Source organism: Marmota marmota, unplaced genomic scaffold (genome assembly GCF_001458135.2).
Source record: "Marmota marmota marmota unplaced genomic scaffold, marMar, whole genome shotgun sequence".
Taxonomy (NCBI): Eukaryota; Metazoa; Chordata; class Mammalia; order Rodentia; family Sciuridae; genus Marmota; species Marmota marmota.
Genome location: NW_025999900.1, coordinates 40,598,424 through 40,623,878, shown reverse-complemented (window position 1 = coordinate 40,623,878; position 25,455 = coordinate 40,598,424). Strand labels below are relative to the sequence as shown.

The 25,455-nt window shown below is 53.2% G+C and overlaps 2 protein-coding genes and 1 long non-coding RNA gene across 24 annotated transcripts in view; 1 reads left to right on the top strand and 2 right to left on the bottom strand.

Moving 5' to 3' along the window:
- Papln (papilin, proteoglycan like sulfated glycoprotein) overlaps positions 1 to 17,206 on the bottom strand; it is a 36,509-nt gene extending 19,303 nt beyond the window's left edge. For 6 of the 22 annotated variants that reach the window (XR_007345889.1, XM_048798922.1, XM_048798929.1 and 3 more), the window contains exons 1-15: positions 16,639 to 17,154; positions 13,240 to 13,299; positions 9,208 to 9,285; positions 7,915 to 8,030; positions 7,017 to 7,077; positions 6,671 to 6,773; positions 4,830 to 4,960; positions 3,595 to 3,718; positions 3,061 to 3,141; positions 2,797 to 2,969; positions 2,560 to 2,686; positions 1,965 to 2,091; positions 1,533 to 1,598; positions 848 to 1,055; positions 80 to 262 (exon numbers count right to left, since the gene is read on the bottom strand). Coding sequence is in view for 21 of the 22 variants with exons in the window: in XM_048798922.1 (XP_048654879.1) it covers positions 80 to 262; positions 848 to 1,055; positions 1,533 to 1,598; positions 1,965 to 2,091; positions 2,560 to 2,686; positions 2,797 to 2,969; positions 3,061 to 3,141; positions 3,595 to 3,718; positions 4,830 to 4,960; positions 6,671 to 6,773; positions 7,017 to 7,077; positions 7,915 to 8,030; positions 9,208 to 9,285; positions 13,240 to 13,299; positions 16,639 to 16,797 (1,797 nt within the window). In the remaining variant the exon portion in view is untranslated. The other 16 variants (XM_048798925.1, XM_048798936.1, XM_048798928.1 and 13 more) reach the window with 14 other exon arrangements.
- On the top strand, positions 15,187 to 15,983 carry LOC125615313. Its single transcript, XM_048798958.1, has 2 exons — positions 15,187 to 15,399; positions 15,576 to 15,983. The coding sequence occupies exons 1-2, from the start codon at positions 15,202 to 15,204 to the stop codon at positions 15,981 to 15,983; spliced, it is 606 nt and encodes a 201-aa protein (XP_048654915.1). The 5' UTR covers positions 15,187 to 15,201.
- A 4,593-nt stretch (positions 17,207 to 21,799) lies between the features above and the next one.
- On the bottom strand, positions 21,800 to 24,979 carry LOC125615171. The gene is made up of 3 exons (XR_007345718.1): positions 24,734 to 24,979; positions 23,084 to 23,224; positions 21,800 to 21,921 (listed from the first exon to the last, which is right to left on the bottom strand). It is a non-coding gene; the product is annotated as an uncharacterized LOC125615171 (long non-coding RNA).
- Positions 24,980 to 25,455: the final 476 nt, after the last annotated feature.

The following is a 25,455-nucleotide window of genomic DNA, read 5'->3' as shown; positions in this document are numbered from 1 at the left end:
AGATGGGGAAGGGAAGGCACCCCGCGGTGCACATCAGATCCAGGTGGGTCAGCAGGTAGGGGCAAGGACAAACACTCACAAGACCCCAGGCGCCAACATGCCAGGCCTGGACATTGAGGAGGGGACAGGCTTCACGCACACAGGGCTCAATGAGTGGCGGCTGGTCCTCCAAGGAACACGCAGAGGCATGGAGCAGAGACCCCTCATCACCCCGGCAAGTAACGCTCCGCCTCCGGACGCCGGCACCACAGGTGACAGAACACTGCAAGGTCAGGCTGTCAGCAAGAGCTGCCCGAGGGGGCTGCTGATGGGTAGGACGGCTGGAGGCCCACCAGGCCCGGCGGGTAGGGCATACTCATCCCATTGCCTGTGTTCTGACCCCAGGCCCAGAGAGGCTGTCACTCCCCTGAGGTCACACAGTTTGACCATGGCAGCTGACACCAGGCCAAGGGACATTTTTCACATCCCTTCATTTGTAACTTGAGGAGCATATGTAGGTGCTGAAGTAATGACCAGCAGCCCCAGCCCCTGGAAGCCCCTCCCTTGCCCTTGAACTACATGCTCAGCTGCTTCTTCAGGCCAAGGCCGAGGCTTCCCATCCAGCCCAGGACCAGGATCCAGGAACCTGCTTCTAGTCATCCCTGGTCACAGCTTCCAAGACAGCCACCTATGAGGTGCTAGGCCTCATGCTCAGGGACATTCACTGACCCTCTCAGAGACAACTGCCACCCGCCCAGGATCTCAGTTTCCACAGCAGAGGACAAGCCTCCAGCCCAGCCTGCTGCTGCCCAGGCCTAAGGCCCAGCTCTGGTTTCCAGCCCAGCCTGGTCAGGGCCAGGGGCCTCACCTCTCCCCAGGGCTCCATGCTCCAAGCTGCACAGCGCTGGAGGTTGCAGGCCTGTGTGGTCGAGGGCTTCCCAGGCAGGCCCGCACACGCGGCCTCCTCAGCTGCCTCCTGGCCGCCGGCCCCATCAGACAAGACACAGTAGACAGAGCGGGACTGGGAGCCACCTCCACAGGAGGCTGAGCAGGGCGCCCACGGCCCTGCCTTCCAGCTGGTGAGGATGGGAATTGGGTAAGACTGGCCTGGGAGCAGTGCCCTCACACACAGGAGCAGACGTGTGGGGAGGACCCCAACTCCAGCCCTACCCACCCTCTGAACATCCAGGACCCTGAGGGTGGGGACAAAGAGCTCTGCATAAAGACCACAGGAGGCCCTCCCAGGCAGGCCCCCACGGTTCAATGGCCATCTGAGGGATCCTGATGACTGAGCCTGGCCACTGCTCCTCAGCGTCCCTATCCTTGCTCACCCCAGATCCCTCTTCCTTCTCACCAGGTCCCCAGCGCCCCAGCTAGGCCGTTTCTTAGTGTCCAACCTTAGATGGGAAAGTCTTAGATGGCTCCCCAACGTGTGGCCCTGGAGGAAAGGGTGACCCCCACACACCATGCAAAGCCAAGCCCACCACCAGCTCACAAGGATAGCTGCCACCAAGGCCGGTGGGCAGCACTGCGGGAGCCCGTGGCCAGATTACCTGTTCCCACACACACGCTGGGCCCCAGCATGGCGCCAGGCTCCGGGCCGGTGCAGGTAAGAGATCCTTTGTGCACGAACAAAGGCATTGCTGCTGCCGACAGGCCCTTAGCCAGACCCCTGGCCCATCCCTAGCATGTGCCAAGCTAAGCCCCCTGTGACTCAGGCAGGGACCTCCAGTACTGTCCCCAGCCCGCTGCCACCAGCCTGGACATTCTGAGGACTGCATGGGCATACAAGGGTGGAGAGAAGGGCCCTAGGCCTCATGTTCAGGGCCCTTCATGGACTCCCTCAGAGTCCCCAGCTACAGCTCTGCAGAGCCCTGGGCCCCCCAACCTCTTTGTTCTACTCCAGAAGCACCTTAGACACCCCTCCCTTCCCACCCAGGTTCCTGGGCCCCACCATGAGTGGAAGGGGCCCACAAGGGCCTCACCGCTTGGTCTGCGGGCAAGGCTGAGGATTGCAGGGGCGGCGGTCAGCTGGCCGAGGCTGGCGCTGGCACAGGTGGTCGGGGTAGGCCTCATGGTCAATGGTGCAGAACACCAGGCGGGACTGGTGACCTGTGTGGGGTCAGAGCCAAGGAGGGCAGCCTTCCGTCAACTCTCAGGAAACACTCCTTCTCTGGGCCAGGCACTGCTCTGGACTCCACCCACAGGTCATCCTGATTAAGTATCGGACAACCCTCTCAGGTGGGCCTGATCATTACCCCCAATTTACAGATGAGGAAACCAAGGCTGAGAGTTTTAGCCGAGAGCGACAGCTGAGCCTGACACCTGGTCATCAGATGCTGGCCTGGCCTCCACTCCCAATGGAATAATGTAAAGTCCTCCCTCTTGGGGTCCTGCATGGAATCCTACAGATCCCCAAGGGTCCCCAAGGTGACCCTACAACCTGAGATTTTTCACCTACACGTCCTCACTGCCTCCGCCCTGCCTTGAGGAGAGAGCTGCTACTTGCCCACCTGTGTGGCTTGCAGTGCCTTGAACCCAGGGCCCACTCCCTCCCCTGGCCACCGGCCGGGTGCTCACCACCACCACACTGGGCACTGCAGTCACTCCATGAGCCGTGGCTCCAGCTGAAGACACCTGGCTGGGGGCTGCCCAGGGGCAGGTGGTACTCGTAGTGCACACCAGGGTTGGGCTCCTGGCTGAGGAGCTGTGCAGGAGTGTCCCTGCTGAGGTCAGGCCATCCCACTGGCCAGCCTCAGGCTGAGACTCCCAGCCCAGCTGTGTGCCAGTCCCTATGCCACCCAGGTCCCTGCTCACCTCAATGACCAGGGGCTCTGAGGTGGGACCCCGGGCCTGCAGCCGCTCAGGGGCCAGGTCCCCCTCAGCACCCCGCTCATACTGCAGGATGGTGCTGGCCACTGGCAGGGCCTGGGCTGCCTCGATGGTCCAGTGCCCGTTGAGATAGTACTCACCGCGGACGTTCTTCACCGCTGTGTAGGGACAAGTGTCCCGGTCAGCCCTGAGGGCAGAGGCTCCTCCCACACAGACCAAACTCACCCAGCACCCAAACTGCTGCCTCACCCAGGAAATTTCTGCTAGCAGCAGCCTCCTCGATGCGGATGCTGGTGGCCCCCATGGGAACTATGAAGATCTGGTTGTAGCCTGATGGGCAGAGATTCAGGGGTGGGGGTCTGAGCTACTTTGTCTGGCACCCCTCAGACCCCAGGAAGGAGCTGTCCTTGGGGGTTCAAGTGCCAAAAGGCACAGATGAAGGGAGGGGAGACAGGCAGGCTGGGCTGCTTGGGGGTCAGTGTTGCTGACAGAGGAAAAAGCTTTATGAAGGCCAGAGAGACAGGAAGGCTGGGGAGGGAGAAGGGACAGGGTGGGGACCAGGGGGAAAGGGATGAGAAGCGGCTTCTCAGTGTCAACAGTATGAGATCAGAATGGACAAGTAGTTAAGAGTGTGGTCTCCTCCCTGCAGCCACAGGGAGCTGTTAGGATGAGACCCCACAGACCCACTGGTGGTCATGAGGCCACCTGGCCTGGAGCCTGGTCCAGAGAGGAAGACAGGCCAGCGCCAGACAGGCATCAGAACCCCCCTACAGGGGCCCCTACCTCTGCTGAGGTCATTGGCATCAAAGGTGCCCGTGACTGGATAGCAGCTGGTGCCGTCACCCCCACACTGCAGACACTTGTCCTCCTTCTTGGACGAGTCTAGCTTGTGGTCACAGCCGACAACCTGCCAGGGAGGGATATGAGAAAGCAGAAGGAGACAAGGACCAGGCAGGACAGAGGTGCTCAGGAGTTACTCAGTTGCAAGCCAGGGACGGCTGAGCACACCTGGCCTGTGGTGTCTCCCTTTGTCTGGTGACTACACCCTAACTCCACTGGAGGTCACCTCTCCTCACACAAGTTGGAGGGAGCTCCCCAAACGTGGTTTTGGCAAACCAGCAGGTCAATCGCCCTCCTCAGAGAGTGGTTTGGTGAGGCCATGACAGATTAGAGGCCAGCCCAAGTTGTGGGACTCCTGGGAAAGTGGCCATGCCCTGGAGTTGCCAACTGGTAGGTACCACAGGGACCTGAAGCTGCGGGAGGCCATCTCATCACACCTCCTGAAAAGAATCTGCCCGACTGACCCAGAGGGGAGGAAAACCAAGAGGAGACAGTCCCAGCACTACCACCCAAGCACCCGCAGCCATCCCTTAGTGATGGGTTTGGTTGGGGTTGGTTTCTGTATGTTTTTGGGCCTGGAGATTGAACCCAGGGGCGCTTCACCACTGAACCACATCCCCAGACCTTTATTTATATTTATTTAGAGACAGGGTCTTGTTGAGTTGCTTAGAGCCTTGCTAAAATGCTGAGGCTGGCTTTGAACTTGCAATCCTCCTGCCTCAGCCTCCTGAGCCACTGAGATTACAGGCTTGTGTCACCGTGCCTGGCATGGGTTTGGTTTTTACTGAAGTCAGTTTTAGCATGCCACCCAGAGTTTCTTTTACAAGTCAGCATTCTTTTTTTTTTTTTTAATATTTATTTTTTAGTTGGACACAATATCTTCATTTTATTTATTTATTCTTATGTGGTGCTGAGGATCAAACTGAGGGCCTCACACGTGCTAGGTGAGCACTCTACCGCTGAGCCACAAACCCAGCCCAAGGTCAGCATTCTTTAGGGGTAAGGAGAAGGGGGTGAGAGGACGTCTGTGATAGCTATAAAGCATCCTTGGAGTTGGGCTTGGTGTCCTGGTAACTTGAGAAGACACTGGGCTCCTGACAGCCACCTGGCCCTGCTGGTGGTGAACAGGTATCCACAGAGGCCTCCAGCCAGCTCAGAGGAGGGGAGACACAACTCACCCGACAGCTGCCGTCCACACAGACATCCCGTTTGCCAGGCTCGCAGGGTGTCCCGTCCACCACGGTATCCTTGTGCTTGTAGTAGAAGTTCTCCCCCTTGGGAATGCAGTTCAGCTCACACTTGTTAGGGGCTAGGATGGGCAAGAGGGCAAAGCTGAGATCTGGGCCCAAGGCCTGGCCTTGAAGCAGGGAGGCTCAGGCAGGCCCAGGAGCACATATATGACTGGGGGATGAGGCCCTTGCCTCAGCCCCCAAGGTGGCACAGAAGCTCACCCTCATCCCAGGCAGAAGAGATGTCCCCCATCTGGGTCTCTGGGGACCCAGTCAAGGAGAAATCCCAGAAAAAAGAAAAAGCTACACTCTTAAGGAGGTCTACCCCAGCATTAGAGTAGCTCAGGTGTTCATACTCTACCCTGATTATCAAGGAAGTGTTGTGTGTGCTTGACCATGAAGTTCAAGTGAGGATTATGGAGACTGTACATTTAAATGGGAAAACGCTTTCAAACACAGAATGATGCTGGGCACAGTGGCACCTCAGCTACTCCAGAGGCTGAGGCAGGAGGATACCAAGTTGCCAGCTAGGGCAATTTAGCAAGACCTTGTCTCAAAATAAAATAAAGAGGGCTGAGGGTGTGTGTAGCTCAGTGGCAGAACACTTAGCTAGCATGTGCCAGTCTCTGGGTTTGATACTCAGCACAAGAGGAAAAGAAAAATGGAAATTACTGTGTAATAATTGCCCATATGCAAACAATATAGAGAAAATGTAAAAAGAGCTGCTGACAGTGAGGGCAGGGGCACTTGTCTTGTATTTACTATCTAGGTATTACACATGAACAGCCAAAGTGATAACAGGACTTTAATCAACTCCACAATGAGGAAGCCCTCCTAGACTTTTTTGTTTGTTTGTTTTGTTTTTTTGGTACTGGGGACCACTGAGCCACATCCTCAGCCTTACTTTGTATTTTATTTAGAGACAGGGTCTCACCGAGTTGCTTAGCACCTCACTTTTGCTGAGGCTGGCTTTGAACTCATAATCCTCCTGCCTCAGCCTCTCAAGCCACTGGGATTACAGGCATGAGCCACAGCGCCTACCTAGACTATTTTTAACATTTTTTCCTGTTTCCATTTTTCTATGATGTGGATAGATAAAAATTATTTTTTGCACATACCCACCCCAGGATGCGGAAGGATTACTGAATGCCAAAGCTCCTCCCACCTCCCAGGGGCTGTAGGGGGCATCCCTACTGGCCAGGGTAGCCCCCACACAGCACACACAGAGGACAGACTACTCGTTGTTCACTGATGTAGAAAATCTTCTGGAGTTTCCAGAAGTCATTTTTCTCCAGTAGTGAAAACACACACTCAGGGTTATCGCAAGGCTTCTGAGTTCTCTAAATGTCTTAATTATGTACACGTTGGTGTTTTTATCTTGAACTGTATTTTTCTAAAAATTAGCGACCTCCACCCTGCTCAGCGTTACCCAGACCCTGTCCTCAGGCCCCAGATGGGGGTAATGGGGTCTTGTTCGACCAAACCCTGCCTGCAGTTTGCCTCATGGGTCACCGATCCTACCCCTCCCTCCCCACCTCCACCTCTGTGCAACAGGCAGAGCCTTGGGCTGAACAAAACCGCTCCAAACGCTACAGACCACAGCGTTCAGAATACATGCAGAGATGGGAAAGGGCCCAAAGACGTCAAAATGACAACCGTGCTGTGTTGCAATGGGCACGGGCTAAGGGTACTGGAGATTCTGGAAGACACATGTGACCAGGCGTCTAGAGTATGGTGACAAGGACTGCGAGTCCGTGTGCACAGAAGTCCCCTAGACGCCAGGCGCTTACCGCCGTAGTAGGGCAGCCACCGGTACCGCTGGCCCTGGAACTCGGCGCCGTCGAACTGGGCGCACTGCTGGGCCCGGAAGTCTCGCGCGCCGTCTGGGCAGCTCTGCGCGGCCAGAGCAGGAAAGTGGGTCCCAGCGTGGGCGCCCCGGAGGCCGGGACCTGTCCCCTCCCACCGCCCTTGCCTGGAGCCCTGGGTCCTCAGTCTGGCCCGCACCCCATCCAGCCGCGGCGCTCAAGGCCGCTCCCCCGGGTGCGGGTGCCGAAGGCGCTCAGGAGACACCAAGGAAGGGTGTCCCGGGGCCTCAGCCGGGTGCGCCTTGGAGAGGTGGCGCCGCGCGGCCTTTACCTCGGTGCTGCAAATGCGGTGGCTCCGGGCCGGGCCCACGCAGCTGGAGCCTCCATCTCTCCTACGGGCAGAGGACCAGGGAGACCCCAACATCTCGCCCCATCCTGGGCCCTCCTGCAGGCCCCCAGCTTTGGTGGGGCTTCCAGGTGGGCAAGGCTGAGTTAGAGGGGCGGCTAGGTGGGGAGGGGTGTGTGCACACACAAATCCCCTTGGGTGGGCATTATTAGTCCTATTCCTCCGAGAGAAGCGACAGAAGCCTGACTATGCTGTAGTTGGTCTAACTCGGCACCATCAGGCCTCTTTAAAGCAAATTTCCAGGGAAGATCCAAATTCTGCCCTTGGAAATGGACGTAATATTTACCCACCTGTAAGACTAGTTTAAAATTTAGGGAGTGAATAAGAGTACTTAGAATAACACGTTTTTTCTCCCTCTCACCCCGCCCTCTTTTCACATATGTTCTCAGGAATGAATTGGAAGGACACACTCTTCTTTTGGTCCCCACCCCCTCTACAGAACCCATCAGAGTGCAGAGCACACACTAAGTGCTTAAAAAAATCACTTAAGTGGTGAACATCTACACTTGACAAAGCTGCTGGAGGTAAAAATAATAATAAAAACCACAGGAATTAAAATTTTTTTAAAAACCACAACAATTTACTGCAAATGAGGAGCCCGAGGCTCAGGGGTGGAAGAAGCAGACCAGCTCCAGTTCCTCCAAATCAAGGCTGATGGTTGAAATAGGTGGGTAAGTACACAGGAAATGGTTTGCTTTCCTATACTCCACTGAGGCTGCTTCCAAAATGAATGTCGTTTGCTGGCCCCTGATGCCTCGCTCCTGACCCAGTAGCTGGCCTCCCTTGCACCTGCCCTCTTTGGGCTCCCGTTAGTCTCCCCTACCTCTGGGAGTAGCAGAGGCGCTCCCGGAAGCTGATGCCTCCTCCGCAGGTCCGGCTGCAGGGACTCCACTGGCCCCAGGGGCCCCAGGTGTCACTTTGCCGTCTCACCTTGGGAGCCTGAAAAAGACATGCTCAGGCTGTGAGTCAGCATCACCCATCAGGACTTGAGCTGGAGCCCCCATAAGGGCCCTTTGCCTAAAGCCACTCCCCTACCTGTTCAAAAAGCCTGTAGGACACAGCAACACTGCCCTGGCACCCCAAAATGCTCACTTACAAAATTAGCAAGCTTCAGAGCAGCCTGGTGGCACACTGTAGGCCTGTAATCCCAGCAGTTTGGGAGGCAGGGGCAGGAGGATCACAAGTTCAAGTCCAGCCTCAGCAAATTAGCAAAGCCCTAAGCAATTTAGCAAGCATCTGTCTCAAAATAAAAAATACAAAGGGTTGGAGATGTGGCTCAGTGGTCAAGTGCCCCTGGGTTCAATCCCTGGTACCAAAAAACAAAATAAGAAGAATTAAATTAACCAGGTTTCACCATAAAGAACTAAGCCAGGCCTGAGTGTGGGAGAGAGGGTGTTGAAAAGGTCCATGCATCATGGAAGGGCCAGAACTTCCAGGGCCTGCCATCCTGGGTGAGGGGCTTTATGGCCGGGGCTGTGCACAGGTTTTTGTGGATCAACATTGATGTGGGGAGGGAACCTTAAAGGAAAAAAGGGATCAATATAAGACAGGGACACACAGCTGCATGTCCTGGGGTCATCATCTAACCTCGGTCAGCTGTGGTTTTCTTATCTGGTAAAGTAGCCAGTACCAGCAGCATCTCTTGAACTCCTACTATTTGCCAGACATGGTAGGGAAACTGCCAACCCAGGAACAGAGACTTTTCACCCTGACAATGATATAATCTGGCCAGAGCCTAGCTTAGAACTAAAGGGTCTACAGCCCCCTGATCATGAGCATGAGCCCCCAAAGATGGACATATAAAAGGACAGGAAGGCCTCAAGTAGGACGGGAATGTCACCCATAGGCAGGGAAGTGCTTCCCCAGGTTCCCACACCAAGCCTGTGGCACTTGTTTCTAGAAGTTTCTAGAGCTCTAGCCTATGAAACTGGGAACTTAATCTAATCCTGGAGGGAGGCTGCTGTGGTCTCTTCCTGCTGATCCATGGCAGAGACTTCCAAGAGTACCTCAGTAGCCACTCCCCTTCCCCCATTATGAGAGAATCTTTGAAAACTGGACTTTTAGCCAAATTCTCTTAACTTCCTGCAGCTAACAGGCTACATCACTAAATTCTCACCAGTGTCATGTAAGTAAAAGTGTTGGGCTTGCATGTGTATTTGTCCTTTTCTTCTTCCTCCTCATGCCTTCCTGATGACTGGAAAACAGATGTGATGGCTGGAATTGGAGCAGCCTTTTAATCTGTGAGGGAATGAAGGACTAGAGGCTTCATAAAGAAGGATTCTAAGTCCTGAGAACCAGAAAGATCTGACACTTTGCAGCTAGCATCAGAAGTCCACACGTGACACCCATATTCTCTCACTTAATCCTCAGAACAACCCAATAGAACCCATTGCATAACAAATGTGAGGCAGAAAGAGAGGAAGCCACACAGGAACGACTGGGCATAACGACAGGGCAGCCTCACCCCAGGCTGTCATCGTGGGACTGTATCCCTGCCTGCTTCTCAGGGGCAGCCAAATGAAACATTAGGTAAGTCCTAAGGAGCTGGACAGGAATCTGACTTGACTTCACAATCTGCCAGGAAGCAGATGATGGACTGCAAACACGTCCCATTTTCTGGAAGAAGACTTTATTTTAGGGTGTTGCCACATAAAAATCTTCAGGAATAGAAAGCACCCCTAATTTTTAGAGAATGCTCAGGTGGGAACGTGAGCTCTTCTTGCTGGGGCTGTTACAATGGTGCCCGGTGACACAGAGGGCTGCTCATCTCCAGCCGGAACACCTGGTCACCCTTGCTTAATAACTGACCAGAACTCCAGGCAGAGAAGTCTGCACTCAACTTGCTGAGCCCGGCACAAAGAGGGCTGTGCTCTCAGTCTTGAGCATCATCTGCGTCTTCAGTTCCTGCTGCCACAAAGGCGATAAGCTTTCTCAAAACCAGTGAGCCAAGTATCAAAGTAGTCTCTCAACGAAATCGAAGTTGATTTTATTTGGATTAAATTTCTAGTTTAAAAAGGAAGTGACGGGCTAGGATTCTGGCTCAGCGGTAGAACGCTCGTCTCGCATATACGAGATCCTGGGTTCTATCCTCAGCACCACATAAAAATAAATAAGTGAAATAAAGGTATTGCGTCCAACTATAACTAAAAAATAAATACTTTAAAAAATAAAATTAAAAAAAAAATAAAAAGGAAGTGACTGAGCAGTGGCCAGTAGCTTTCCAGGGACTAGGGGCAGTGCAGGCCCGGATTCCAACACCTCTTCCCCGTAGGCATCAAGCCTGGCCACCCTGTGGTGAGAGGGCTGCAGCCTTCTCTCCCTGCGGGTGTGGGCCTAGCTCTGGTTCTCTGACCCAGGCCCCTTTGGATGTCTGTCTTGGTTCCCTCGTCCAGCTACCTGAGCTTCTCCAAATCCCCCCTTCCCTAAAGCGGGGCTGGGCTGGGCAAGCTGCTGCGGTCAAGGTGAAGTGGGACCTCCCTACCATGGAGTCACCTTGTGCCCATCAGGATGAAGTGGGGACTGGTCTGAATACAGGGTGTGTGTGTGTGTGTGTGTGTGTGTGTGTGTACAGTGGATTGAATCCAGGAGCACTCTACCACTGAGCTACACCCCCAGTCCTTTATTTTATTTAATTATTTTTTATGTGGTGCTGAGGATGGAACCCAGGTCCTTGAATGTGCTAGGCAAGTGCTCCACTGCTGAGCCACAACCCCAGCCCTCACCCCCAGTCCTTTTTTAAAAAATATTTTATTAGTCATTGATGGGCCTTTATTTATTTTTATGTGGTACTGAGAATTGAACCCAGTGCCTCACACATGCTAGGCAAGCGCTCTACCACTGAGCCACAACCCCAGCCCAGTCCTTTTTAATTTTTATTTGAGACAGGGTCTCACTAAGTTGCCAAGGCTGGTCTCAAACACTTGGGATCCTCCTGCCTCAACCTCTTGAGTCACTGTGCCACCATGCCCTGCATGAACACAGGGCTCTCTCGAAGGTGAGATGCCTTGCAAACATTCTCCAGCTTCCTGCACCCAGCACCCATGAGAATGGCATCTACATGCTGGGCCACCAGCAGTCAGCATTGGAGAGCCCTAGCCTGGGTGATTCCCCCTGCTGTGCTGTGCCCCTCTCTGTACCGTCTCTCCACGGAAGGAACATGTTTAGTCACGAGTGGCACCAGCATGTTTTATTCCCTGTAATTACCCAGACCACGAGCGGCTTGAGGGTGTGAAGCCAGAAAGGGCTGATGCAGCCAGCCTCGCCCTGGGCCTGTCCTTGCCTGCCATGTGCTGTGTTCAACATCACCCCGCCCCCACCAGGAGCAAATCAGGAGCCCCCTTTCTGCTGCACTGCTTCCAGGGGAATCAGCTTAAGGTGGTGTATGGGGAAGGGAGAGAGACAGAGAGGAGGCAGGTGGGAATGGAGGCTGGGGCACCAGACTTTAATTGTGGGAATGGAGGCCAGCTGCCTCCTTTAATCATCCAAGTCAACCCCTGTTCAGCACTGAGAATGATCCCCAGGTGCTGGGAATCTTATGGGAGACCCTGCCCCGGCTGGAACCAGAAATGAAAGCAGCTGAGCTTCCACCTTGGGCCAGACCCCTTCACCAGATGGGTAGAGGATAGCAGGAGCAGGGTTCTCAGCCCAGGCCATGACCAGCCCCATCTGGGACTAGATGCTGGGAATAGGAGGAGGCAAGAGATTACTCCAGGTATTCCTGAGGGAGAAAGGACCCAGGGTGCTCTGATTTGTTTCATCTGAGTGATGGGCATTGCAACTCCCAAATTAGGGGAATCTTAGGCTTGGTGATTTGGCTAGGGTCATACATTGGGATTTTGTCCTGGGGTCATGATGACCCCTCCACCTGGGCTTTGACTTGCATGCAGCTGGGACATCAGAACTCCCTGAAGGATCTGAGTGTAGCATTTAGGAAGCAAGGGTCACAGGGTAGCAGAGGTGACATGGGAAGCTGGCAGGTAGTGGAGAAGGATGGCTGTAGCCCACCACTTCTCTGTGACCAGCATTGGATCCTCAGGCACTTGGAGGACCATGCAGTGCCCACCACGGACCTCCATCCCGGCCTGCCCTGCTCATCTTCCTCCTGCATTCTACAGAGGTGGCATTACCCCTGCCCTCCCTACAGCAACACACAGTTTGGGTCCTTTCTTAGGGAGTCCTTTCTCTCCCACCTGTGCCTGCCTCACAGAGGCTGGGCAGAGCTGTGGTCTCCCCAGTGAGAGCTCTCCCAGGGCAGAATGGGGCCTGGTTATCTCAATGCTCTCTTTTCTGTCCAGCAAGCCAGGGCAGCACTCAACTCCACAGACTCTCTCCTCCCCAAAGTGGGTCCTGCAGTCTAGAACATTCCCTGCATATCCTTAGGCCCCAGGTACCTTCTCCAAGGAACCCTGTCCTTTGGGTCCCTTTGCTACTCTGATGGCCAGCTGGCTTCCTGTAACCACTAAGTTTTGCTCTAATACCATAGCCAGTAGCCATTATGTGACTATTTAAACAAAAACCAAGTCAAATTTAAAAGTTCCTCACTTGCAATAGCCACATTTCAAGTGTTCAATAGCCACAAGGGACCTAGAGGCCACCTACTGAACATCAGAACATCTCTAAGATGCAGCTCTTCTCAGAAGGTTGTACTGGACAGTTCTGCTTAGGGGCAAACCCCAAAGGCAGAGCAAACACCCCAAACAGCTACACTCAAATAGCGGAGCTGAGGGACATCAGTATTTGGTTCCAGGTGGACTGCAGGTGTCTGGTGGGATGGGCTATCTTGCCCTACACCTTGACTGGTCCTGGTATGGTCCCCACCTGACTTTCCTCCTTGGAGCACCACCAAGAGAGGGGGCTGTCCTCTCTTAGCATTAGCCAGGGCCCAATGGAATGCACCCACCACCTTCTGAAGGGTGCATTCCATAGGTGGCAGGTTGCCATCCCTAGGGATTGTTCCCTGCCTCCCTGCGGGCAGTCCCGGGAACTCCTGCAGGAGCTGGAGGGCAGAGATGTGGGTTGCCTCCTCTTTCCCCATCTTCTCTAGCACTGCCCCCCTCTCCTGGGTAAATCGCTGCCACCGATGGGCTCCAGCCCACCTCGCCTCGCCTCCTCCGCAGGGTCCCCCGGGGGCGGGGCGCGCTGCACTCACCGAGGACCCGGGCGCCGGAGCCAGCAGCAAGGGCACAAGCAGGAGCAGTCGCATTTCCACCTGCGAGAGAGGTCGCGGGTTAGAGCTGGCGGGGCAGGAGCAGGGCACCGCCTCCCGCTGCTGCAGCCCCGGGTGTGGGGTCCCATCGGCGACCCGCGCAGGGAGCGCCGCCGGGGTGCGAAACAGAGAAGACACCAGGCGCACACCACGGCTGTGCCATTCACACACGTGGGAAAGGAAGCGCCCGGCAACTGGCAGACCTTCAGGAACAACTTGTTTCAGGGAACCCGAGAAAAAAACAGGGCAATTAAAGCACTACTGTGTTGTTGAAAACAGGGAATTCATACTAAAAGTAACCACAGTTGCTGCTTTAAATTCACCAAGAGATTCCTCTGAAAAAGCCATTACACCCGTTGTTTAAAAACACCTGATAAAAGCCGGGTGCAGGGCACACTCCTGTCATCCCAGGGGCTCAGGAGTCTGAGGCAGGAGGATCCCAAGTTCAAAGCCAGCCTCAGAAACTTAGTGAGGCCCTCAAAAAATAAAATGGGCTGGGGAATGTGCCTCAGTGGTTAAGCCCCTGGGTTCAATCCCTAGTTAAAGTAAATAAACAAACAAACAAATAAATAAATAAAATTTAAAAATATAGATTTGTATATCAGTTTTTATTATTTAAATTTTTTTTAAAGTCTGAAGATAATTTTAAAATTCAACTGCTTTTAAAAATGTTAATTGGGGGGCTCAGTGGTAGAGCGCTTGCCTAGCATGTGTGAGGCCCTGGGTTTGTTTCTTGGCACCGCATATAAATAAATAAAATAAAGATCCATGGGCAGTTAAAAATTATTAAAAGAAAAAAAATTTTAAAGTTAATTGGGGCTGGAAGTGTAGCTCAGTAGTAGAGAGAGTGCTTAGCATATGTAAGGTCCTGGGCTCAATACACACATCCCCATCCACCCACACACGATTGTATTATTTACATGGTATTGCATATATAATATCATATATACATTTACACACAAATAATGGAGATTGAGCTCAGGGTCACTTTACCACTGAGCTACATCCATTTTAACTTTTGTTTTGAAATAGGGTCTCACTAAATTGCCCAGGCTGGCACCCATCCCAGTCACTGGGATTTGGGGCCTGCACCACCACTCTGACTTTGTATCTTATTTTAAACCCAGGCCAGCTTTTCTCTGTACAGAATCTCCATGAACAGGCTCCATAACTAGTGTGCATACAGGCAGGTGCTCAGCGTGTTGTGCAAGATTAAGTCCGGACAGTGCACTGTGGGTACAATGGCTGTGTGATTTGGTGTGTACCATGTGTGCGTAGGCAGTGTGGTATATGTGTGTTCAGTATGCACACACTGCGCTTGTATGTACTAGTCGCCGCATCAAAGAATGATATAAGAAATGGGTACCGTTCAGCACAAAACATTTAACAAGTACTGACCTGTATGTTTGAATTTTAAAATCTGTAATTCCACCAATGTCTTTTTTTTGTTTGTTTGTTTGTTTGTTTAATATAAAATGATTTCAGGTTACTGGGAAAAAACAGCATACATAAGCCAAGTTTGGCAAAATTTCCCCTGGCACCCGTATAGACATAGGTACTGGGTACTTGGTAAATACAATCATTCGTCTAGTAACCATTTTCATAGTCAAATCCGAAATTCCTGGGGTTGGTGTGGTTTGTGCCCTCCCCTCTCCAGCCTCGCTACGCCGGGACCTCGCGGAGGCAGCTCCGGGGACAGCATCCGCTCAGGCTCAGAAGGGGAAGCGGGCGCGGCTGTAGGAGCCTAAGGCTGATGACAAGATTGGCTATGCGAGATGCTTCTCTAAGGAGACAAACCTTTAGGGGCGGGTGAGCTTAGCTATGGGAGAGACTAAAGAAAGGGCAGGAAGGAAAAAAAAAAATTAAAAGTTACAATTGCTACCAGCGCTACCCCGGCCTCTGCAGATGCCCCGGACTACAACTCATATCTGCAATTCCAAAGTCCCTGAAGCCTGTAAAGTTGTTTTTTCAACTAGTGGTGACAAACAACCTATCCGGTTCCAGGGCCAGCTCAGCTGGGTTTGGCCACCGAGCTACTCCCGGGGTTGGACAGGGGCAGGACAGAGCGCCCCGGATCGCAGGACGGACACTCCAAACGCGGTGGTGCTTCACCAGACCCAAAGGCGGCTGGCGGGACCCGGGCTGGGACTTCCCGCGGGGCAGACCTAGGCCTGGCGCTTTGGTGGCGCTGGGCACCACCCTCCTGCACCGTCCCTAACTGATGTGGGTCCTGCCGGGGCTGGCATGACGCTGTCCCCCTTTTCTGTCTTACCCTGAAGGGGCGCCCCGCGTCCCCAACCCGAGACCGCGCCTGTGCGTCTTTCGAAGACCCCAGATGCGGCTCGCAAGTGAGGCTGGGGGCGGCCGGGCACCTGTGGCAGCAGCCGGGCTCCGAGGCTTCAGCTCCCCAGGCCCAGATCCCCAGCGTCAGGTCAGGAGGGGACGCGCTCGGCCTTCAAGTCCTCGCCTCCGCGACGCGCAGGGAACGGCGTCCCTCCGAGGGAAGGTGGTGGGAAGCGTGGGCGCTGGGACCCCGGGATTGCGTGGGGCCCTGGGACCCTGGCCGAGCGGTTCTCCGCACCCTGTCCCCCTGGCCGGACCCCGCCCTGCGCGCACCTCGGTGGAGGGAGCCGGAGGTGGGCTCCCCACGCCCCACTTTCTCCGACACCGCAAGCGCCAGGAGCTAGGCGGGGCAAATTCCTGCAGAAGCCGGGTATGCCGCCCCTGACGCCCACCGCCGGCCTCTCCACCTTCCTACCTGTCTCCGAAAGCGCCGGGAGCCCCGCGCAGCGCTGCCAGGGCCGCTCCGTCGGTGCCCGCCCCTGCCCTAGCCCGGAGGTCGGCCCGGCCGCGCGGAACGCCCGCGGAGGTTGGGCTTTCTCTCCCCGCCGCTGGCTGGCCTCCCTCCCCGCCCATCTCCCCCCACCCATCTCCCCCGACCCAGCCCCGCGGACACCCGCTCCGATCTCCGCGGGAGGACAGTGCCCCCGCGGAGAGGCCTCCGTGGTGACCAGAGAAGCCCCGTGCCTCCACCCGCTTGGATCCTCGCCAAGGCTTGGCTTCTCCTCTCCTCCCCTCCCAGGGCTCCGGGTCATTCCCGCCTTGGGTCTGGGCCAGTCGCCTCTCGCTCGCCCTTGTTCCTTAACCGTAGCCCCTCCATCACTCCCCACACCCCTCACGTCCAGCCACCCTCTTTGTCCTCCACCCTTGAATTCTCTACTTCAGCTGCAACTAATTTCTCCTTATCCCCACATCCCAGCCAGCTTTTTTCACTGTCTCGAATGTACTGTCCCAAGCCCCTCTAACTCCTACTCATCTCTCAAAACCCTGATCAAATTTCACCTGTGGAAGCCTTCTGCAGACCACCCCCTGGGCAGAGCTCCTCAGTTCTTGCCTGCTGTAGTTCTGTGGTGCATCACAGTGGTGCTCAGTCTCCTGAGTCAGCAGCTCTGAGTTCCCAGAGGGTAAGGCCTGCATCCCCATCTCCCGTGCCCAGGGCATGGTTGGCCTCAAGGCAGGAGCTAAGTAAATGTGGTAAATCTAATTTCCTTTCTCGCTTGTCTTTTCTCACAAGCAAAGCACCCCTTGCCTGTCGTTCCTTTTCTAAAACTGGAATTCACTCATCTGTAGGAAAATGGCACTGGCCCTGAGCCTGTGGAAGGTGGGAAGCTCACAAAGGCTGGTTCCCTTCCCCCATCCTCTTCTGCCTTTGGCCCCTTGCTGGCTCTGGCCAGTCACTTCTCCCTGATCTCCTGTGAGCAGAGAAAAGTCACCCATGGAGGAGCTCAGCCCTCTTCAGAGCTGGGCTTTTGCAGTCCGTTGCCTTGAGCCCTCGCTGATGCTGGGACAGAGGGCCTGTTAAAACACAAACCCCAGGGCCTTTCTTACCTATCAGGGTAGAGAGGAGGAGCTGAAGCAGCTGTGTCCCAGGGGCCCCTGGGGAGGTGTGTGAATTCTTGGGCAAAGATAAAGCTTGGCAGAGAAAGCAGAGTGGAATTACCCAGAGCCTCTCTAGAAGAAAAAAAAAAAAAAAAAAGTTTCTTCCATTCTAAAAGTCCTACTCCCTGGCCCCTCCAGCTAGGACCTTTCTGAGCTTGGTCAAAGGTCCCTGTTAATGGGAGAGAAATGCTTCTCCCAGGGCTGAATGGGGCAGCTGAGGCCCCAGGAGTTCATCCTCCTGATCTGCCCCTGGATTTCCTTTGATCCCTTTGTCTCAGACACCCAGACCTGGGTCTTCTTACTCCTCTCCCCAACTGCAGAGAGACCCCTGAGGTTGGGGAGTCAGGACCTGCCCACAGCCAGGCCCCGCCACTCACTGTCTTGGGCAAGAACTCTGCAGGCCTCACGTTCTCCTCTGCCCACCCCAGAGAGACAAGGGAGAACAGTGCCCAGCAATAATCAGTGCACAGAAATACGGTAGTTTCAGAAAGTTTTCAGGAAAAAGCATAAAGCCTTCCTTCCCATTGTAAATTCCCCTCTGTATTGGCTCCAAGCCACCCACTGGCAGAACCAGAGACCCCCTTCCATTTGGGGATCGGGGTAGCCTGGGGCAGCAGCAGGAGCAAAGTCCAGGGAGACCGACAGACCTGGGTTGGACACCAGCTTTGCTCCTCACAGTGTATGGACTTGGGCAAGTCATGTCACCTCATTCAGTCACAACCTGCTCACATGAGCCCCGTGGAGATGGCATGCTTCCATACAGCTCCCACTAGGGTCTGAAAAAATGCTAATTCCCCCTGCTCCACACGCCCCCTAATTCTCTACATTGGGTCATTTCTGTAAATTGCATAACTAGAGACAAAGCTAAGAAATAAGCGGTCAGATCCCTGTGTGGTTGGGTTGGGATGGAAGGCTCAAGGTTAAGACAGGGAGCTGCTCTACCATCCATCTCTGGCAGGAAGCCTTCCCTTACCCCAGCCTCTGTGGCCCCTGGGCCAGGGTTGGTCCTGCACTATTCTATTGGTCTCTTTTCTCCCTCCAAACTGGGAACTTTGCAAGTGCAGAAATCTCTTTTCCCTTGTTATATATCCTGTACTAGAGGTTTGCAGTGGTCCTAAAGTTTTCCCTCTGGAGAGTGTTGTGGGAAGCCCAGTTGATTGGCAGCCTCCAGCTGGTGCCTGGTTCTCTTCCACATTCCCAAGGCTCCCCGCATGGCTCCCCCATGGTTCCCTCCATGTTTATCTTCATGGGTCTTTCCTTCCACTGCTCCCTTGCACACCTGATCCCATCTTGGCATCTGCTCCTCTAAGGACCTGAACTGACTCACAGCGTTCTTGGTTGCAAACCACAGAAAAGGATCCAGTCGACTTAAATAGAAAAGTTGCTTCGAGGAAGGACATTGGGAACTCATGGAATTGACAGGAAGGCTGGAGGGTCAGGCATGGAAATGGGCTGGAACCCCTGTGAATGTTGCAGATTGTGGCCCAGGAATGGCTCTGGTTAGGAACTATCCTGCTGGATGCTGAGCTACTTCCACCACCACTTTCCGGCAATGCTGACCAAGGTCACCCCAAGAAAACACCTTGAACAGTCCTTGTTGACTCAGACCCCATAGAGCATGCCTGCACCTCATCTGCCAGGCCCTAAGACATGAGAGTTGGCAGCCCCCCCAGATGGGAAGGTGAAAATGAACCCTAGAAATGAACCCCTAGGAAATGAACATCTACCATCTCCCTGTGGCTCCCGGTGCGGTGCGTGAGTTCTGCTGAACTCTTGAACCGAACTTCTCTGCTTCCTTCTTCTTGTGGTGGTGGTTGTTCATGCATGTATTTATTCCTGGAATATCTAAGTGGCTAGACTGCTGCAGAAGCTGGAGGCAGCCCCAACCGGCTGTGGTCAATGTTTAACAGCCAGCACTCTGGAGCCGAAAGAGCCCTGCTGGGTAGGGGCGATCAGGTTCCACGGTATAAATGCCCCACCATAGCCTCCCTTCAAATACCCGATAGCCCCTTCCCTTGGAGAGTTTACACTTTAGTAAGGGTTGCAATTTTTGTGGGGGTGGTATTAGGGATTGAATTCAGGGGCGCTCGACCACTGAGCCACATCCCCAGCCCTATTTTGTATTTTTTTAGAGACAGGGTCTCACTGAGTCCCTTAGTGCCTCGCTTTTGCTGAGGCTGGCTTTGTACTCGTGATCCTCCTGCCTCAGCCTCCCAAGCCGCTGGGATTACAGTTGTGCACCACAGCACCTGGCTATGTGATAATTTAGACTGAAGCTGATCTTAAAATCTGAATATTCAAATAGTCCTATTATTAAACTTAAATATATTGGTTTCCCTTCATACAGATGGTCTCGGTGATAGGTTGACATTCATGTGACAAAAATACTCATGGCTTCAAAGGTCTCTCAGCTGATGCCATTGTTTGGATCAAGGTGAAGGAGAACATCCTGGTGGGGAGAGTATAGCAGAGAAAAGCTGCCACTCATGGCGGCCAAGAAGCAGAGAGAGAGAGAGGAGCCAGAGATAAAATGCAGTGCCCAGTCACCTGCTTCCTCCAACCACGTCCCAGCTACCTGCAGTTTCCACCGCCTCCCCAGAGTCCATTCTAACTATTCATCCATCAAATGGGTCACTCCACTGATGAGCTCAGAACCCTCTTTTCCTGAAGGTACCACCTCTGGATGTTGCTGCCCTGGTGACCAAGGCTGAGACTTGGAAGGACATTCCAGACCCAGACCCTAACAGTCCCCAACTTACCATGGTTTGACTGACAGCTGATGGATGATGATAAAATGTAAAAGCAACATACATTCTGTAAAATAGCTACTTTGAATTTTAAATTTGGATTTTTTCCCTGGCTAGTGACTCTGTGATACACCCCCACGCCCCACCACCACCCCAATGCCTGGCAGAGGCAGTGAGCCGAGGCACCTGCCAACCACTTGATCACCCCCCTAAGCTAGGAAGGTCAGCAGGTCAGAGTATTAAGTGCATTCTCCACACTGTAAATTCAGGATGGTCTTCTTGTCATCCCGTCATAAATCAAACAGCATCTTTTGTGCAGTCACTCAAAAATCAGGGGGGGAGAGCATAAAAACTCGAGGGACACCCTGCCCTCCACTCTCCGCTGTTCCCAGGTGCCATCTCAACCCTCGGTCCTCCCTCTTACTGCCATGTCTCAGCCAGCGCTTGGAGACACCAGCCAAGCCTCCCCGAGTGAGAGCCCTGTGCTTGGCATGTCTGACAGGTGACTGTCATAAAATAAGTCACCTGGCCTGTGGGGAGGGTTTCATCCTCAAAGCTGGGACAGAACGATCCCTCCTCTTCCCACAGACAAGAGGTCATCTGGAGAGAAAGAACAGGTATTCCTGGGATGTCCCCTCAGTGACCTTGCGCCTAGTGTGTCCCTACCCCTCTTCAATTCAGATCCCAGGAAGGGACATCAGGAGGAGGGGGAGACCTGCGGGGAATCAGTGGCAGCAGGACACTGCTCTGGAGAAGGGGCAGGAGGTCAGTGGGACAGAAGGCAAGGGCGGGCTTTCCTGATGCTCTGGCCTGACGGCCTCCCAAGAGATTTCAACCCCTCGCCCCTGTTCTGTTGCGCGGGTCGCGGCTACACTCCCCCAGGAGAAGCTGATTACCTGAACTCCTCCAGATGTCGAGGGAGCAAGTAGAACCTGCTTGTGTCCTCAGTGAGAGAGGGGCTCAGGGTCCAGACCCCACAAGGGCCAGTGGAGTGTGGAGCCAGCCCACAGGGGACAGGTCCAGGGGGGTCTCTGGGTCTCGCAGCTTAGGGTCTGTGGTGTGGCCTCCGTGCCCCATGCGGGGTGCAGAGTCTTTTTCTGAGGGTTCGGCATAGCAGGCTCCAGGCCTGGTGTTCCCGCTCTGCTGCTGCAATCCCTGGAGTCACCAGGGAGAGGGGTGCTGGATTGACAGCCCAAAGGCCAGAACTGGTCTCAGCTTCCACACTAGCCCAGGGCACTTCTCATCTTCTCCATGACTGCAGCCTCAGTGTGTGGATGTCTCTGAGCCCAGATGCCCACGGGTCGCCTGAGTCTGGGGCCAAAGCCTGGCAGCGTAACTCAGAAACTCACGCACTGGGGGCTCCCAGCTTTCCATTAGGCTCTGCAAGGTAACTTCAGCGAGGGAAGCAACTTGCCATTTTGGAGATGCTTCTCTAACTTCAATAATGTTGAGACCTGTTGTCCTGGACCCCTATTTTAGTTTATTTATTTATATTGCTGTGCTGGGGATTGCACCTAGGGCCTCTTGCATGGTAGGCATGTGCTCTACCACTGAGCTACATCTCCAGTCCAGGGACTCCTTATCTATCTATCTATCTATCTATCTATCATCTATTTGTTGGTACTAGGCACTTTATTGCTGAGCTACATCCTCAGTTCTTTATTTTGAGACAGAATCTCACCAAGTTGCTAAGGCTGGCCTCTAACTTGATCCTCCTGTCTCAGACTCCCAGATTGCTGGAATTACAAGAATGTGCTACTGTGCCCAGATGGAACTCCTATTTAAGCACAATGCCACTTAGAGACAGAAAACTGGGTCTAAGCTCTTTATTTTTACAACTTTTCTGTCACTGCAGTCCTATTATTTTTATGGCAGTCCCTCTTATCCTTGGTTACCCTCCGCAGTTTCAGACAGCAGCTGTCAAGTGTGGTTTGAAAATCTGGAAATAGTAAATGAAAGATTCTAGAGATAAACCATTCATATGTTTAAAATTTAACTTTGATTACAATATATTGTTAAATTTTTCTATTTTATTGTCACTATGCCTAATTTGTAAACTAAATTTGCGAATAGGAAAAAAATAATATATAGGGGTTTGGTATGGTAGGCAATTTCAAGTAACTACTGGGGGTCTTGGAACATCTCACCCTCAAATAAGGAAGATTACTGTATTTAGGTCCCAATCTCTCATCAGACACACTTGGGTCAAGTGTTTTTCAGGATTGAGAATCTTTCAGATCTCAGAAGTTTAGACTAAACTGCATATTATATAATATCCCCAGCAGGATTGGAAGCCCTCTTTAATCAAAACACCACACAGAACAACACACACATTCCTGACTCTGTACAAAACATAAATATTCACCCACATGGAGTAATGAAGACCCTCAGTGGCCTACAATCAGGTCAGATCTGACAAACTTTCAGTTTTCAGAGAATTTTGAATTTTGTAGTTGCAAGTAAGAGACTCTAGACTTGTACAAATCAAATACGACACAACCACAAAGGAACCAGGATTCCAAGGAGCGACCTTCTCAGGCTGGAATTGCATCCCAACTGGTGTCCCCTGGGCCCCGCATGAGGCTGCACAGCCTGCCCTGGGTGCAGGGTGGGTCACCCATGGCTGGCTGTGACATCTTGGGCAAGCTAACCGTCCTTCACGGCCGCTTGCCTCAGTTTAAATTAAAAGAAGATGACAGTAGATTAATGTCAATAAAAACAAACATCAAATTGAAAACACCTGGAAATCCACAGCTGAGAGCAAAGTCTGACGACAGAAAGACGGAGGCAGCAGTGTCCCAGGAAGGGAGTGGCACATGCTCTGGTCCACAGGGACGGCCCACACTGGCCTCTTCGAGGTGCAGACCCTGAACGTCAGACTGTGGCCATGAGCTACATGCCTGCCGGAGCTGGAGCTGAGGCCTGGCTGGGCAGTGCTTCCCACGCTGAGGGCCGTGACCTTGGGGATACAGGGACCCTGAGCAGGTAAGACGAAGCCTCTGGGAACATGAACTTTAGGACTGGGAGTGGTAAGGAGTTTGGGTGATGGCTTATGACGGGGTCGTGGTTATTTCTGCATTAAATATGCAACATGAACCAACCTTGAGGACATGACGCCAAATGAAACAGGCCACTCAGAAAGGAACCAATCCAGCCTCCCTGAAGAAGACCAAGAACTCCACTCCTACCAGGCTCCTGGAGCAGTCAGCCTCACGGAATCAGCAGACTGGGGTGGCCAGGGGCTGGGAGAAGGGCAATGGGATTTAGTGTTTAATGGTGTCAGTTTCCAGTTGGGGTTAGGAAGACGTTCTGGAGAGGGGACGGCTGCACAATGTGAATGTCCTTTTATTATTTTTGTCCCAGAAATTGAACCCAAGGGCACTTAACCACTGAGTCCTATCCCCATCCCCTCATGGAATGGCTCAGGGCTCTGCTGAGTTGCTGAGGCTGGCTTTGAACTTGGAATCCTCCTGCTTCAGCCTCCCAAGCTGAGGTGTGTGTGACTGCGCCTGGCAACATGAATGTGTTTCATGTCTCTGAACTGAACACTTCAAAATGGTTACGGTGGTAAATTTTACATTGTGTGTATTTCACCAAATAAAATGAGAACAAAAATGTGTATTATGAAATCAAATTAAAAGATATTTTTAAACTCCAGAGAGAATTCTGGCTGAGGCAACCTCTTTGGGCTGTGTCCTAGGGTCTCTCACCACCCTCTGTGGATGGAGCAGCTTCCATGAGAAAGCTAAGAGACACTGGACTGCCCATTTTACCAGGGAGAACACTGGGCCCACCCAGGCACATGATCCAGTGCCTCTTTCCCTGGAGGCCCTGGGGCCAGACAGGCCTGGGCAGGAGGCCTCTTCCTGTTACTTGGTGTGTATAATTCTAGGAATGTTACTCATTTCCTTATTTTTCTCATCTGTAAAATGGGGATAACCAACCCCACTCTCAGGTTGGATGAGAATGATATGAGACGGTACTAATGATGGGCTTCACACAGAATCTGGGACATATTAATAGTAGATGCTCAAAAAACACTGGTCTTGTGGAGCAAGGACATTCCTCTAGGATTTTTCTTGGTCCAGTGAGGGTTTGGTATTAAGAATCACCTTATCAGCTGGGTGCCATTGTGAACGCCTGTAATCTCAGTGGCTCAGGGGGCTGAGGCAGGAGGATTGCGAATTCAAAGCCAGCCTTAGCAACTTAGCAAGGCCCTAAGCAACTCAATGAGACTCTGTCTCTAAACAAAATACAATAAAGGTTGGAATGTGGCTCAGTGGTTGAGCACCCCTGGGTATGCACCCCCCCCCCCAAAAAAAAAAAACATTAGCTGCTGTGGAATGATACTGGCCAAATTATATAGTCATATCATGGGCATGTACAAATATATGTAACAATGAGCTCTACCGTAATGTAAAACTATAATGCACCAATAAAATATGAGGGAAAAAAAAAGAAAATCACATTATCTTGTGTTCTTCCTGCAGTCAACGCTGTAATATTCGCCCAAGACAAACCCACGCATTTCTCAAGATGTCATAAATGACTCTGGAGGAGGAATCTTGTTTGGGTTCAGTCTTGGCCACCTGTTTATAAACATGGGGTCTCCTCAGTGGAGTTAGGGCTTGTAAACAAGGGCACAAGCTGCTTAGTGTTTGCTCTTATTCAAAACACCTTCCCACGCACAGCCCTGTGGACATCAATCCATATGGAAACCCCCTCCTGTGACCCCTCCCCCCATTACTTACATCACTGATTCAAACAATTGTCAAACAACCTCCAGGAGCCTGGGGAGGCCTCCCACACCTCAGGAGCAGGACCCCCTGGGGCCCACGCAGGCACACCCCACGGTCTGTGTATATTTGTCATCTTTAGGGCCTGTCTCTGGCTCAGGGGTATCAGAGCAAAGGCATGTACTTCTGCCAGCTTCCCCGTCCTGAGAGCCAGTCTGCAGACAAAGGCCGGGTTCCTTCTGAGAATACCAAAAGCGGGCGGTGAAGGCGAAGGAATGTCAAACCTCAGCAAAACGGAGGCAAGAGTCAGGTCCTTGGCCCATCTCCAGTTGGAGACAGAACTCTGGGGCAAGACATGAGGAAGGGTCTGGAAGGTGAGAGAAACGCTGGAGGTGGGCCCATTAGGGAGGGCTGGTCAGGGGAGGGGCTGGGAAACATCTGGGTTGGCTGTGTTCCCAGGGAGAAGATGGGGCCAGACTTGTCTCCAGTTCCAGAGGCAGGGGCCCCTCTGGGGGGAGGCCTCACCCTCCTCCCAACTGCCAGCAAGTGGGAGACGATGCCAGGAAGCCGGGAGACAAGACAAAGGAGCCCTCACTTCCCAAGGACTCTCAGTGGTGGCGTCCCCAGGCTGGTCTCAGAGGGACTCAGGCTCCAACCCGGACTTGGAATGGACCTCTCTGAGTGAGGTCATCCCCTCGCAGAATGTTTACCCAAAGAGTATTTTTATTTAAAAACAA